General features: G+C 31.6%; 1 protein-coding gene across 2 annotated transcripts in view; it reads right to left on the minus strand.

Moving 5' to 3' along the window:
* Nucleotides 1-15,648, minus strand: part of LOC111084890 (diuretic hormone class 2-like) — a 25,578-nt gene extending 9,930 nt beyond the window's left edge. Inside the window, exons 1-4 of one of the 2 annotated variants that reach the window (XM_022381381.1) lie at nt 15,536-15,643; nt 13,154-13,255; nt 9,933-10,031; nt 9,204-9,469 (exon numbers count right to left, since the gene is read on the minus strand). In XM_022381381.1, the coding sequence (XP_022237089.1) occupies nt 9,331-9,469; nt 9,933-10,031; nt 13,154-13,248 (333 nt within the window). In that variant the 5' untranslated portion in view covers nt 13,249-13,255; nt 15,536-15,643 and the 3' untranslated portion in view covers nt 9,204-9,330. Of the gene's footprint in view, nt 1-9,203; nt 9,470-9,932; nt 10,032-13,153; nt 13,256-15,535 lie in introns of those variants that run through there. The other variant, XM_022381382.1, reaches the window with a different exon arrangement.
* Nucleotides 15,649-17,386: the final 1,738 nt, after the last annotated feature.

The following is a 17,386-nucleotide window of genomic DNA, read 5'->3' on the forward strand; positions in this document are numbered from 1 at the left end:
AGAGGCACTCACGACTCATTTATAAGATTTAAATCAAATTTCGTGTAAAAAAAAATGTATCTAAACACACAAGTAATAGAATAATATATATATATATATATATGTGTGTATATACAAAACAAACGTTACAATTTATATTTTTTTACCGTTTCATTAAAATTATAAAAACTAAAAGGCATCTGTTTAACTATATACCTATACATGTATGTATACGTATTGCTTGCTTGTTGAATGTCGCGCCGAGCTACTGGAGGGCTATCTACTTTAGCTGTCCCTAATTTAGGAGGGATAGACTAGAATTTCGTGTAAAAATAATTTAGCTAAGCATACAAAAAATATGTTTATATTCATATATATAATACAAACTTTGCAATTTATGGTTTTAACATTTTACTGAAATTCTAAAAACTCAGAAGGAACTATTTAACTATATATACCTATACAAGTAGTTAGGGCCACTGTACTGTGTCCAACAGATGACGCTTAAGTTGATTGGCTGACTTAGGTAGGAGGGAAAGAAGTAGAAACAATGATATTATAGTGTCACGCACCAGAGGCGATTGCCTTATAGTTCCACGAAGTGGCACCAGAGAGAGAGCTACTGTCTTTTGGGAGGGGTGACATCGTAGTTCGATACCAAAGAGCTTGTTATTATAGGCAGATGTTGTTAGTAATGTTCTATATATGGACGGTGTTGCCAAGGTTCTATAGACGGATGATGCTGCTAAGGTTCTATAAGTGCAATTGTTAATAAGGTTAGTGTTTCATAGGCGAATGGTCTTATTAGGCATATTACAGGTGTTTTACAAAGGTAGATGTTGTTACTAGGTTGATTGTGCTACCCAGGTTTTATAGGTGGACGGTGTTGCTAAGATTATATAGGTGGATGCTGTTACTAAGGTGAGTGTTTGTATAGGTGGATGCTGTTACTAGGCAGTCGGTCTTAGTAAGGATAAGGATGGTGATTCTATAGGTGAATGATCTTACTAGGCATATTGTGGGTGTTTCATAAAATCAGACGGTGTTTCTATAGGCAGACAGTGTTCCTATACTTCTGTAGGATTGCATACAGATTTCAACTTGTCTGAACTTATGTTTATAGTTTTCATTTACATATTTTAACTTTTACAAAGACAGATGGTGTTACTAGGCGGATTGTGTTACTAAGGTTCTATAGGCGGATGGTATTCCTTAACAAATTGTGTTACTACTACTGGCATGGATGGTGTTTCTATAAACAGATTGTTTAATAGAATGATGATCTAATCGTAGGGTGTCTCAAGTCATTGTTGTTGTAAAGTATATTCTGTAACGATGAACAGGAAATATGTTTAATTTATAAAAAAATGAAAAAATAATCATGTGATTTATAATTAAAGGTCCTTTTAAGATGAAAATTGTCAACTCTTTTTTTCGGTTATAAAGTACGTTCATTTATGAGAAACGTATTTGAGCTTTGGTGAACTATTGAGATTAAATGTTATAATGTAATAGAATTTTTGATTTGCCAACAAATTATTAACACATACATTCGAATCATTATACAGTGACTTTACTTTGGTCTCGTACATATAATTAGAAACCAGAAATAACTTATTTTACCAAAAAATGTGTGTTACAAAATGTTCTAATTCCAGACCTTTCAATGCTATTGACCTTTCATTCTGCCAGTTTTAAGAGATGGCTAATTATTTGGCCACGGAACGACTTTTTCTGCCAATGACCCTTTGTATTTCCTAAAAACCAAAGTTCATCAACGCCATTTGAGTTGGACATCTTAGAGAGTATCAGTGTGATTTAGAAATCTATGCAAGAAAATCATTACAGACGTTTTGATTTATGCATCTAAAAAGTTCGTTTCTAAGCTTTACTCTACAACCACAAAGTTATATGAATTTTAATTGAATGATATGTTTTATACCTCAAGTGGATATCATATATAAAATCATAAAATGGTAAGTATTGCTATTTTAAGTAGTTTCTATAATAGTAAGGTGATTGGATAAACAGTAAGTCATTCATTTATCATTCTTAGTTGTAGCAAAAATTATTTACTACCAACTTTATATATTAAACAGTTGCTAAAATTAGAAATATGAATGAAAACAGAGCTACATACATAGTGGGCTAGCATAAAAATATGTTTTAAGCCAAACATTATAACTAGTGAAACATGTGTTATACACATACACACACACACACACACATATATATACATATATACATATACACTTATTAAGTCAAATAGTAATCTTGTATGTTAAATTGTTGTATGTTATCTAGAGATTTAAATATTTATGTTATCGTGAAAAACCCGTCCTTTTCAGGAAAATAATTTTAAAAGGTAAGCTCTGAAAGTTAAATATAGAAGTGAAAACTATATCACAATACATTAAAAGTGTACTAAATCGATTCTTAAATAATAAAAAATACAGTTGGCTGTCGAATAATAATGTAACTGTCTCGTTTAATATTTGTAGAACGAAACATTAGGTAAGATAAATCCTTTTCAGGACAGATAATTCTAAACGTATGTGTAAAAGTATGTAAAGTAAATTAATGGCTATGCTATAATATATGCCTCCTTCAAATAATTTTTAAATTAAGATAGTATATGTCATAAAAACTATCATATGTAATACATTATATTATATGTCTTGTTGAAATAATGGTTTTACTTGTAACGTTTTAGAACATATGATTAAATCTAGAAGTGAAAACTAAAATGTTGATGAAATAATCACATATTGAGACACCCTACAATGAGATAATCATCCTATTGAACTATCCATCTATAAAACCATCATTTACCATAGCAGTACTGACCTTACCAAACACAATTTGCCAAGTAATATCATCCGCTTATAGAACCTTAGTAATACAACCTACCTAGTAACTCCGTCCGTCTTTGTAAAACGCATTTAATACATCTAAATATATAAATGAAAACTATAAACACCAGTTGAGATGAGTTGAAATCTGTATGCTGTTCTACTAAAGTATAGCAACACTCTTTTCCTATAAAAACACCGTCACCTTTGGAAAATACATATAATACAGTTAAATATATAAATGAATACTGTAAAAATAAGTCGAAACAAATTGAAATCTGTGTACAATCCTACAGAAGTATAGTAACATGTCCACCTCTAGAAACACTATCTGCCTTTATAAAACACAAACAATACGCCTAGTAAGACCATCTGCCTATAGAAACACCATCCTTACTAAGACCATTCACCTAGTAAAACTATCATTAGTAACACAATCTAGCAATAAAATCTTAGTAACACCGTCCGCCTATAAAACCTTAGTAAAACAATATACCTGGTTACATCATCCGCTTTTATCAAACATGTAATACGCCTAATAAGGCTATCTGCTTACACAAACATTACCCTTAGTAACATAAGCCATCTATAGAACTATAGTAGCACCGTCCGCCTATTGTAATAGGTTCTCTGGTATAGAACTATGATGTCACCATTCCCTTAAGACAATAGAACCCTCTAATTTCACTCCGTGAAACTATGATGTAATCCTCTCTTGTGCATGGCACTATGACATCGACGTTTCTACTCCTCCTGCCGAGGAAGCCAATCAGCGTGAGGAGGTATCCTTTGAACACAGGAAAGGTATCTTAACTACTTAAACATACATACACACATATATAAATAGCACTTGTTTATTGAATGTCGTGTCAAGCTACTCGAGGGATATCTATATTAGCTGTCTCTAATTTAGAAGTGATAGACTAGAAGGAAGGCAGCTAGAGATCACCAATCACCGACAACACTTGAGCTACTCTCTACGAAATTGACTGTCACATTATAACGCCCCCAAGTCTGAAAGTGCAAGTATTATATATATTAAATTCGTGAGGTTCTGGCAAAAAGATAGAGCATGTTTGGTGACGAAATCACACCCATATATAAACTACAATTTAATCCTAATAAGTCTCATGGTAAATGTATCAAATACGCCCTAGAAGATCATGACCATATATATGTATATGTATATAATATTTGTGAGGTTCCGAGGTTAGTCTCCCGTTACCACCACCCCCATTTCCCTCTTCTTCAAGAAAAAAAAAAAAAACGTTCTACGCACTTTGAGGTTATGGGTTATGGTCAAATTCCACTACTATATTAGATTTGCTCACGAACTGTTTGTGAATGGTGTTAATTAGCTAGTTTCACTCTGATCTATCACTTAAAAATTAGGAACGGCTAGTACAGAGCTTTGGAGTAGCTTTGGGTGAAATTTAAGAAACCAACCATGTTTTGGTTTTATGTGTGTGTGTGCGTGTATTATAATACTTCAATAACGTGTAAGATTATTTTTAAACACATTTTCAATATTAAAAATCTATAACTTCAACCAATTTATTTTCTAATATAAAAGTAAACTAACTCTAAGAATTACAGATATTCCACAAACTAGCACACCGAAATAAAAACTAAAACGAATGACACTCAATAAATATAAATAACTAATTGAAACATGAAGATTCCTTCGTACGTTAACTATACATCGTACATCTATTTTCTCGGTGGACCAGCGGTAAGTTTAAGAAATTCCAACATTATATGTATTACTCAACTCCCGCTACAATAATAAGTTAAATAATTTAACTCATTATTATTTCATAGTCCTCCCCCAACCTGCAGTGGGTCAACAAGAACAAGTGTACGGACTTACAATGCTTAAACATGGGGTTTAATTCCACGTAGTGGTTAGACGGCAGATTTCCAACTGTGTAATTTTGCGTTAAATACGCACCCTATTCAATATGGAATGTATAGAAAGAAGTTGATAATTATTTTGTAAACTTACCCCTTTTAAATTTACATTAAAGGTTGTTTCCGAGTAAAGTTGGTTCTATTACATGAATAATTTTATTATGTTGTAGTCTAAGAGTATTGGATTTTATTTCTTTGCAAATCTTACTCTCATTAAACGTTTGAAAATTATGTTATTTAATTTCTAAGCGCAGACTCTACTGAGCTTTTGTATTCTGTTCTATTTCCTCCAATAAACTATTTGTAACTAATTAATTACTTCCCAATTTATAGTTCTATTTAATTGACTTGTTGCTCCTAAAAATGACTAATTTCTTTTCAAACATTAAAACTTATTAATATATTAGTTATGGCATATTTACAGATATCAAGAGTACAAAGATGTTTGAAGATGTTCTATTGAAAATGTTACCAAACTCAATTTAAACAAGTCATTTTTTCATTCATCTGTAATATATACTAATTAAAATTTTAGAAACTTCAGGCACATCTTCTCTTAATCGAATCGTATCTTCTCATAAAGCTCAGAATTAATTATTTAGCTCGTTTTTGTACATATTCCAAACATTAAATATCATTAAACACCACAAACTACTTGCATATTCCAAATGCGGACGAACTAAACTAAACATCTCAGTATACCATCCAAATAAATAAAGCATTTATTAATAAATCTCATAATTTGAATAATTTTGTGAGCTTGAGTGTGTTTTCACTTTTCGTATGAAACGTGGTTGTCCATAATTACTCCTATATCTTTTTCATTGTCCACAATTTTGAAGTTGATATAAGATCCATCACAATTCATCATTCTGTAAGGATAAACGTGATGGAGTGTAAATTTAGTAACAACCACACACCACTCCAGTGATACAACTCGTCTATGTCCTTTTAAAACAGTACTTATATCTTCCCAAGAGTTTGAAACGAGGTAGGTCTTTATATCATCGGTCAATAATTACACGTCTCAGGTACACACTTAGAGAGATCATTAATAAAGATCACAAGAGCATCAAACCTTGGGGTAAGTTGATTGTCGCATCATGTTGATCGGAATGGCTACCATCTAGATAATCACGTTGTTCACGAACGTTTAGACAACTTATAAATCAGCCTCGTGTTTATTGACTAATAACATACAAACGAAATGTCCAAATAGCTTGGAACATTTGAACACTACTAAACCAACATAAATCTAAGTTAGACAGCGGTCGGTCATGGCCTATACAATATGTATGGTATCAAAATGAAGGCCAGCATTCAATAAAACCTTCGTAAACAAACTGAAAGTATGGTATCAAAATGAAGGCCAGCATTCATTAAAACCTTCGTAAACAAACTGAAACTGTGGTATCAAAATGAAGGCCAGCATTCATTAAAACCTTCGTAAACAAACTGAAACTGTGGTATCAAAATGAAGGCCAGCATTCAATAAAACCTTCATAAAAACTAAAAATTTTAATTTTTTGCTTAACTTTACAATTTACTTTCTTTGCAGTACAAAATTACAAAAACGCTGCTTGATAATATTAGAATGTTTGTCAGGCTTTTTCAGTTTGTTTACGAAGGTTTTAATGAATGCTGGCCTTCATTTTGATACCACAGTTTCAGTTTGTTTAAATACTTGTAACATCCATTCTTAGGAATTGTTGTTATATTTATTTCACCAATGTCTATCTTATCTACCAGAGTGTTTAAAACTTTATTATTATCTTACAACATTATGTACGTTACCTTAGTAAGAAAACAAATCTCTCTCTCTTTCTATGTCGCCCCCAAGTGGCACAGCGGTATGTCTGCGGAATTACAACGCTAGAAACCGGGTCTCGATACCCGTGATGGGCAGAGCACAGATAGCCTATTGGTACCTTTGTGCATAACTTCAAACAAACTTTCTATATATGTATACCTGATAAATATTTTTGACATAAAAACCTTAAATATCCTTATATATAGAAATTTCAATTTTACTTAAGTTACTTACATATTATTCTAAATAGTTATTTTTACCCCAAAATTGTCAGTTATATGGGACCTTACAAATTATTATATCATTTTAAATGTTTTATAAAACTATAAATATTTCCAACCCACAAAAAAAAATCATATAAGAATACTTTATAAATATTACACGATAAATACGCCCGGTAATTACATTTTTAGTTGTAAATATATGACAGTAATATGCCACGAAGTAAATACAATTTAAAATGTTAGAATGAAACTCTGTAATTCCCCTTAGTAATGCTCTCAATTATTATTCGGTGACATTTGGAATTAGTTTTATTGTTGTTGTTTTTTTTCTGTGAATTAGATTTATATCTACACAAAGTTAAAATGTTTTAGTAAATACAATTTATATCATAAATATATCAAGCCATCAAATCAGTCTAGGACTTTAGAGGTTTTAAACCGTCAGGTGATTTTCATTCTTCCAGAAAGTAACCTGGCAGTTACAAGAGATTAAATGAAACTCGAACTGATCAGGTGATTTTCATTCTTCCAGAAAGTAACCTAGCAGTTACACGGGATTAAATGAAACTCGAACTGAGCTTCTCATTTGCAGCTTAATTCTTAGAGATTTCACTTGTCAGTCGCAGAGAATGTGTTCCTTTTCAAAACAGAAACCCATTTAGGCGAAAGATTAAGATATCAATTGTTCAAAAGACTTCATAAGATTAATAGATATCATATCCTACAAAGACTTCGTATAGGAGTAATAGACATGAGATCTTACAAAAGACTCCTTAGGTCTTATAAATATTAGAACCTACAAACGACTCCGTATAGGAGTAATAGACATGAGATCTTACAAAAGACTCCACAGGTCCTAAAGACATGAGATCTTACAAAATACACCATAGATCCTATAGACATTAGATCCTATAAACGAGTCCATATGTTCAATAAACATTAGATCCTACAAAAGACTATGTAGGATAAATAGCCATCATTGTAAGGTCCAGATTTGATTCTTGATGCATCCAAAAAAATAACTTTTAAAGAAAGTGTGTGGATATTTCTGTGTGTGTTTAGTTCGTTCCATGTTTCATAGAGTTGTGATATAAGTGAGATTTTGCTGTTTGTATAAAAAAAAATAGTTTAGATGTAAATAAATCGTCAGCAAGGTTACATCACAATTATTTCACATTATTGAGTGAACTCTTTTTCAATGTTGTAACATCGATACTGATATTCAACTGTTGAGGTAACTCATAAGAAGCTGCTCTTCTGCAAATTCAAAGGCTTCATACATTCTTGTTGAGTCATTTGAGTGGATTCATTTTGAATACATTTTACCTTTTTTTGATAGCAAGTAAAACGGCCATGTTTCATTTCACAGCATAAAATACCCAAATAAACGTTCTCGTAAAGAACCAGGGAGTTAATACATGGACAGCAGAATCAGTTCTAAAAGACGTAAGCTTTGTATCAATGGTTGCAACGGAAATTCAAATAATGAAAGAAGCTTCATTTCCACAAGTGAATTCTATTTTAAAACTTGGTACGTCTATATGTTATCTAATTCATAACACCACGATGTCATGAAAAGTGTAATACGCTAGGTGCAGGTACGTTAAATATTCATATAATATAGATAAACAATATCGTTATATCGAATGTATATTTTGGTGTTGTTAACCCAGTGGCAAAATATGGCAAATAAACAGTGCAAAGAAAATAAAACTGTGTTTTAATGAACTAGGTACGCCAAATCGGTATAGCCAAATTTCACTAAGATTAGACTCTATCTTTACACTTAGCCTCTTCATTTCTGGACTATCCACCTCATGTGTATCAGATATTGAAGGTCCCGTATATAATAGGGTTAATCAGGTAAATTGTATATGCAATTTTCGCTAAACCAAATTTTGCATGTAATAAAGTGATGAAACTTCCATTGTCAACAACGCCAAAATCAGCTCGCTTCCAATTCCTTACACGCCTAATCCTTGAACAACAATACTAACAATTAGTATTTATAGCTCTTGTAGCTGAACTACTGGTACGTATTTATTACTCGAAACTGGAACTGGGCGTTTAATAATGAATAATTCAATTCTATATGTAGTTTATTTTGACATTTACATTGTAATTCTTTGTATAATTAATATAACAATATCAGAACATTTAAGTAGTTGTATACTTTTTTCACAAAACTTCAAGAATATTGGTGTTTTTCAATCATCGTTGAGGATAGTAGGTAATAAATTTATCAGAATACAACAGAGCTACATAATTAAATAAATTTAAGACTTAGACCACCGAGTAATCTAAAAGAAATGATTAACAATTATTGAAATAAAAAGTTGTCTCAAAACATTTCAAAGCATGAGATGAACGGCTGGTATCATTTACTCCAAATAAGGCAGCGCATACTAATAAAACCAGAGAACCGTATTTCGTGCAGAAAGTATTTTATTCTTACACTAGATTACACTTCTAATGTGCAAATTCCATTTAAAATGTGAAATTAGTATTATTTTATTTAAGAGTTGAGATTTAATAACAGCTCTAACTCTATCATTCATTCTTCGTTGCTGACGTCACGACGCCGTCTACCAGGTCCACCAGCGAAATTGGCAGCTGCTAATCCCATCAGATGTTTAGCAGCTTGGCTTCCAGAAAATCCACGGGACAATCCTAAGTCCAGTCCTCGCTTCTCACTAAATAATATCGGAATAAAAGATAGTCAAAACTTGATGTATTGTTTATGCAATAACATACAGTGTCCAATGGAACAGTATTACAGAGAACTAGGAAACTCTGTGTGTAATGTTTGCAATTACATTTTAGTATAATTTGACTAAAATCAATTGAACACTTGCAAGAAAATAGTTGATTTTCGTGAAAATATATGGTCAAGTATAATCTCAATTCTAGACCTGAAAGAGCCGTTGCTCTGAAAGCTGCTTACATTACAACCCTGTTACTTAAGTGAAATATGTAGCACTGCTTTACCTAGTCTTACTTTCTTTTTAATGTTATTGGATATGACAATATTCATTATTGATATATTGTTGTATCTTTTGTTATATATTTTCTGCGATAATTAATTAATTATAACAACAACAACGTTATTGTACTTCTAATAAGACACTATAAAATAAAACCCGCTTCTTTACGTACGTTTTACCGCTTTCAGAAACAAGCAGACTCTCCACTACTCCGGTCAAGACTCGAATGACTTCATCAGGATTTTCAATTTCCACCAGAGAGCGCTTGAACCTAGATAACAGATGAGTTAGTAGTGTGAAACAAAACTATATCACAAGATAGTTATAAATACATTTTGAAAACTTGCAACGTCTTATCGTCTATTTTGTTTTTCGTGTTCAAGAAAAAAACTAGATGAACTTATGATAAAACGACAGGTTAGTTTCAAGATATACTCTACGAAGGGTTATTTATAGTTTTTGGTGTTTTGGCAGCATAATGATATACATTTTAACGAGAAAAACATTTTAATTTATTATCGAGAAATATGTTTTTAAGAAGAAAGTCGCCATGTCCAAATTTATTAGGCAATCTCATTTTTCTTCACTAGTTGTAAAGTACCCTTGTTTCGAGAGTAATATATACTTTGGCAAGGCGCAAAGAGACAAATAAGTAGAGTTCATCTGGACCAAATAACAATAGAATTCTTCTTGAGTTCTCTCCAACTCAGAAGCCTACTAGTTTGTGAACTTTACCAATAAATAGAAATCGTACTAGAGAATCCTGGACAACTACACAAACAAAACTTGCTGCGCTTGTCGAGATTTATCGACTACGTCTGTGGAACAAATCACATCTCAATTATTACTATCCAATAAGGTTCTTCTGGAAACGAAGCTGAGATATCCACAACGGTGTTTTGTTAAAATGAGTTTCGGGTTAGTTGGTGCCATGATTGGCTCATCAAACAAACAAAGTACCCAAGCTGAAGAACAGAGTAAATTCAGTCGAACAACAGTTGCTTAACAGGACTCATTGGAGAAACGAGAAATTCCCTTTGGTAATTAACCCCAAGGGAAGTATTTCGTAAATTCAACCCCCAACATATCAGGTGAAGAATCAACCCATTTTTAAGTTTTCTACATTGCTCACGAGATCTGTTCTTTACTACCTTTTATCGGATATATAATTCTGAGCTATGGGCTCACAATACATTGATAATATAGTAAATAATATAATATAGAACGGTAGCTTGTACAGAAACAATAATATACTTAGAAAAATGTGAAGAGTGTTTCCAAAAACTGATTAATTATATTCTACTAAATATTCAGATTTAAACTGTTTAACCCTAATTGTAAAGTTTCGGAAATACATAGAATGGATAAACCCATGTATTTAGAAATGATGATTTGTCTTCAGACTATCTGGTTTAGAAGCAGATATATTTAGTCCAAGTAAAAAAAACAAGGATGACTATTTTTTTATCGTTATTTAAAATATCAGAAAGGATGTGGTTCAGTATTGAGGTGAAATAGGCAGTATTTCTTGAGGAAAAGCAGTTGTTCTGAAACATGAGTTTGATTTGAACTATTCTGTAAAGTTTGTAAAGATCTTTGGTTATTCAATAGATTTGTAAGTACACATCAAACTGTGCTAGATATGTTTTGTGTTACAAAGTTACCAAGAATAGGGTGTGTTTACTGTGTATGTTAGTAAATAAACATTATTTCAACCGAATTCTATTTGTTTTGACTTTACTGAATGCAGAATTCACAGGACTGAGCTGTATTCTTTTGAAGTGGATTTAGATAGTTCTGTTAACATTTAGAATGCGGTTGTGTTTTATAAACTTCGAAGTTTGTTCTCCAGATGGTGTTTCGGGCTTTTTAATCCCCATCTTCAAGATACTAGATGAAAGACCCAAATAAAACACGAAACGACACCTGAAAACCAACTTTATAATGCTTTGTGTATTGTTGTTAAATAGAGACTAATGGAGTTTCTCTCTGCTGGTAAATAGCCGAAGGACAAGACTATTTCGCTGTTGTAATTTTATACATAGCTCATGAAACTTAATAACCAATGTTTTACGTTATGATTTAAACAAAAACATTTCACTGAAAGCAACTTATTTTCCTTGTGACGTCATGTCATATAACAAGCTCTGGGTCTTTGTTTTATATATATATAACAGAAGAAAATTAGGGCGTCTTGCATAAAGAGGCGTTATTATTTACACCTTAGTCAAGACATGAATTTGTAGCATTTCCATCACTCATCTTGTCAGTAAAGTTTATTATTTACCGATCGCTAGCGTCATATTGATTCTGTAAAATTCGTAATGAGGTTAAAACTTTAACCAAATTATTTTATGTCTTTGTAGAGTTAGTTTTGCGATTTGTCAACGTATAATTAAAACGTAAAAAGATGAGCATATAAATACTTCAGGGTTTTATTATTATTTTATGTTAAATATGTATCGAATTTTCCAAAAGTTGTTTATTTGTTTTTAGTTAAACACAAATCTACACAATGGGCTGCGCTGTACCAACCATAGGTATCAAAACTCAGTTTTTTTGCGTTATAAGACGTTATAATTTACCGCTGAGCCACTGGAATACATTCGAAAGGTTTAAAGCACTTGGAAAAACCTATTAACGATGTTTTAGACAAAACTAAACAACAATAGTGAGCTTGATATTTGAGACCTAAAGTTAGCAGTTTCCCCACAAAAACCATACTTATTCCTTTTGGGCTATCAAATTTTACCAACTTAGCTCGAAATTACAGTTATCAACTAGACATACCAAAGGTTTTGGTGCCTGATCTGAGATAAGGTTAAGAATGAGTTTGCTCGCCAAGCAACTATTAAGCGGTATTTTAAATTGAGTACTTTCATGTATGACATGTAGGTTGAACAGTCATGTTAGAGAACCGAAGATTCAGACATAGTTATCCCCAGATTAGAACAGTAGATAAGAAGGGCAACAATTCACCAGTACTCTTCTACTACGTAACCACTTTTAACCGAATAACAGTATTGATCGCTATGGTTAAAACGCACCTCAGCTAAAAGTGAGAAACTTATTCAGCAGCATTTCACTGCTCGAACCTCGGACCTTCGATTTCGATGACAAACGTGCTAACTACTAGGCTGTAAAACTAATAATCTCAACGTAAGTATGTTGCGTAATGAAATGTCTGCACAGTTAAAGACGGAATTGTTATTAATAAATGAAGGCTTTTGTACATAAGACATAGAAAGTATGTATCTATGCACAGCTAGATAACTTACACAAGGGCATAACTAGATTAAACTCACTAAGAGTAAACTATAACACTAATATAAAAAGTATATATAACAAATTTCAACTTTAAAACAGTCTGAAAGGGAAAATTTTCCAACTCACCGATTCTGAGGCAAGGAAGCCGACAAAGCTACTGACAAGACTGACATCGAGACAAACACGGTAAAGAAACCGACGATTACTGATACCTTGACCATAGTGTCTCTATTGGAGTAAATGGACACGAAGTACAAGTTAACAACTTCAGTACATAACAATAGATCACACTAGGGTAACAGAAACTGTACAAGGAATTGGGGACATGCTGTTTAGGGATATACACTACATTAAAAAGGACAGGTTTCTTTACAGGAAAGTAAGATAACAAAAGATAGCGTTGTTATATGAAGTCTAATTATGTAGACGATGTTGTCATTTATACTAGTATTGATATGAGCCTTTATATGGAATTAGCACTGTATTACAACGTATAATGTATACAAACTTATCAAACTTTATCCTGATTATCAGATTACAAACATGAAACTTAGGAAAAAAGACTGGATTTAACACAAAAGTCTTTGTTCTATATCAGCCTGTCTTTCTTTGCTACTAATGAAGATAGGTGTACCTGTTTGTTTTCTTAATGTGAACTTCCAACTACTTCTTTGTTTTACTATCACAATCAATGAAAGTTATGCTCTTTTATAGTTATCCACAGAAGGAAATTACAGCACAGAAGTCTATGATAATTTATTGTTAATTTCAAGCTCGTGAGTGTTTACTTGTAAATAATTAAAAACCCCTAGCAAAATTAAATATATATATATTTAGCAGAACTTGAATAAATATAACTTAAATAAATAAGTGCAACTGAATCATATTATTTGTAAACTCATTATATGTTTAAGCACATGAAACTTTTAGTTTTTAATAATTTACATGTAAGCTTTACTGCTACATACGTAGAACTGAAATATAGATGTCGTAGATATACAGACAACTTTTTGTTCATGAAACACACAATTAAGGATTTTGTTAACAAATATGGAGTACATCTAGTACAGATCTCTCTGAATGATTATACAAAGAGAGAAACTGAAAGTACAAATATTGGGAATGTTGTTAAGATACATTTTGTTTTCAATTAGAAATAAGTAAATTAACAAAGCAATTATAAATAAAAATACTTGCGCAACTGATATTGGGTGAGGTTGGGATCCTCACTTACTTTGTTGCCTGTATATCGTAGATATGACTTTAATATCCTTCTAATTTTCAATTTTTGTACATTCGTCGTCCTAGAACTTCGCACACAGCTACACAAATGTAATATCAATACATAGTTTCACTAATAGACAAAAGCCAAGACAACTAGTGAACAGCACCCGCTAACAACTCTTGAGATAAGATTATCTGATCTAATAGTGTTAATAGTGTGAAGTGACGTCACTCTTACAGGGAGCTCACTTCCCAAAAACGCTCAGTGTGTTTTAAGGGCAACAAATAGTTAAATGTGAATCCTTAAGTTCACGTATCAGACAAGCTATCCATTAGGTCACAAACGCTAAATTGCGTTGGAGGATCTAATTCCACATGATTCAAATTAAAATAACGTGGCACCTTGCCATAGTGAAGCACATGTCGAAAGTATGACAAAATATAAGATATTTTCAAAATTATCGATTGGACAGTTTGTTTGTTTGTTTGTAATTAAGCACAAAGCTACACAATGGGCTATCTGTGCTTTGCTCACCACGAGTATCGAAACCCGGATTCTAGTGTTGTAAGTTCGCAGACATACCGTTGTGCCACTGGGAGGCCGATTGGACAGTGACAGTGGCGTGTCACTCAGAATTCATACATTAATTACTTCCAGAATAAATAGCTAAAAGTTTATTGTGCTTTGTTAATTATACGTATGTACATTTCCTAATAAATATCATTTTTACTGGTTTAAATAACACATTCTTAAAGCTGAAATTAAACGATAGATAAGCTTTCGTAGAAACAATTTCTGGAAGAATCTTACAATTATTTTCAATATGCTACTATATGATTAGGTAAAATAATTTCTTGAAAGTTTAAAAATGTTAGCAATGATTAATACTCGTTTTTAGTATATATTTTATTGTGTTGAAATGAGAAAGATAAATTATTTTAGATAAAAGGCACTCTTGACAAACGTTTTCTTAAACTAAAACTGATAACAAAGATAGCCCGTAAACGTAAAAGCTAGAGAGTATATTTATATATGCAGATGAAAACACAAGGTTATTGTAAGTGCATCAAAGTTTCTTGATGAATACGTAAATTTAGTTTCATTTATCCATATAATGTATAAACATACATATATAAGTTTTTTAAAGGTGTAACAGTTTCCTTTGCACTTTAAACATTTCAAAAAAGGAAACGAAACCTACATATTTTCAGTTGCTGATTTTATCACGTTGTTGTTGAACTACTGATTTGATAGTGTATATCAGAATATAGATGTGAAATTACCTCTAGAGCGATGCAAAAACTCAGCTGGAAATTCTGCCAGGTAGGTTCTTACTGCAGCTTGTGGGGCCCGATTGTAGTGCTGTTGCCTATCTGCTAGATCTGACCGATTTTATAGGGAAATCGTTTGGTGGAAAATACAAGATTGACATCCGTTATGACGTCACTTTCAACACTTTTATTATTGGTTAACGAGATCATAAGGTTTGAAGAACACTTGGGGCGGGGCTCTTTTGACAGTGTTTAATACAACATTGAAAGAGACGCGGTTATGTGTATAAGTTGTGTAATATTATGTAATCAAGTAGGTTTATCTTGTCATAAACTAAACTCGACAAAGTTTAATGTTTAAGAACTTTATCTAGGAAAGTTAACGATAATGTTTTGTAGAATCTATTAGTTTCTCATGCTCTTCTTTCTGTGATTTGAAATATAGACATTAAGGGCGTTATTATTAACAAACTTTACACACATTCATAAAATTAATCTTCCAGTGTTACTTAATGATGTTTTTCACTTACAATATTATTTGTGAACGTATTCTTTAATCAATTCTTTATTAAAGTAGAGATTATTATTTCTTTCTTAGAATATTCTAAAAATCCTACGAATTAAACATCAAAATATTACATTTGTGTGAAATAGAAATATATTTAAACTTTCTCTTATACTAATTAATTTATGCATTTAAAAACAGGCATTATAATATAAAAATAAATTGTGTTAATATAATAGTCTGTCATCAAACTTCTTTATTTACTTGGCATTAACATTTTGTCAAAATTTATAATTTATAATTTTCATATAGGTATAAGATTTTTATATTTCTATATATTCTTTTATAGGTAACTAATAGATTGCGTCCATAATTTCTTTTAGAAATAATGTTTAGTAGTTGCAGAATTCCGTTACAAAATATTTTTGAAATAACTTTGTTCCAGGTAACTTTAAGTCGTTGCTATGAAATAGCTACAGAAGCTTCTAGAATTTTTAAATTCTCAACAATCGGTACCGAATATCTTTAAGTACAGTTCTAGGCCCATTTAAATGTATGATGCTAAATATTCTTAGAAATTGGTTCTATTTTATATGCATGTTGTTATAGCGTATATATAAAAACTTTTATACCAGTTAATTAAAACGACTTTGGCTGCTGAAATTTTTGCAATAAATATTATTCAATTGTGATTAAAGTATTTTGATTCTCTGTTCTAAACTTTCCACTTACTGTTGACGGTGCTAACACCACGTCTCTTAGGAAGCCTTTAATTACCGTAAGAAAAATGAAACATGTTAACCAGGTCGGAAACTAAGAGATGAAACTTTTAATAAAACAAATATTATTTAATCATTCAACAAAACCTGCACATTTTTAGTTTTTTGTAACTACCCTGTAAGGTTTTTTTGTTTAGAAACTATCTTATTGGCGTTAAAATCCTTGAATTTTTTATTTAGGATGAAAAGATGCATATATATTTATTTCATGTTAAATAAGTTCGTTTCTTGTACAAGAGTTAACACAATATTGGTAATTTTATGGCAGTAAATTGTAAATCATAGTATTATCAATAACCTGAGTTTAGGGAAATATGTAATGAAAAACATAATCAAAGTATATATCATTATACAATAACATGAAAACTGAAAAACACATAACACACACATATATATATATATATATATTTGCTTTAATGTCATCAAATTACTTTGTATGTAAATACCACATCGTCGTATTTCTCTAGTTCACACCATAAAAAAAACAATAAAAACTGACAGCCATACTTTTCTAGAACTTTGACACAAAGATTCCGATAACGGTTTCAGCACTTTCACGTGATCTCGGTAGGAGAGGAT

The sequence above is a fragment of the Limulus polyphemus genome, unplaced genomic scaffold (assembly GCF_000517525.1).
Source record: "Limulus polyphemus unplaced genomic scaffold, Limulus_polyphemus-2.1.2 Scaffold159, whole genome shotgun sequence".
Taxonomy (NCBI): domain Eukaryota; kingdom Metazoa; phylum Arthropoda; class Merostomata; order Xiphosura; family Limulidae; genus Limulus; species Limulus polyphemus.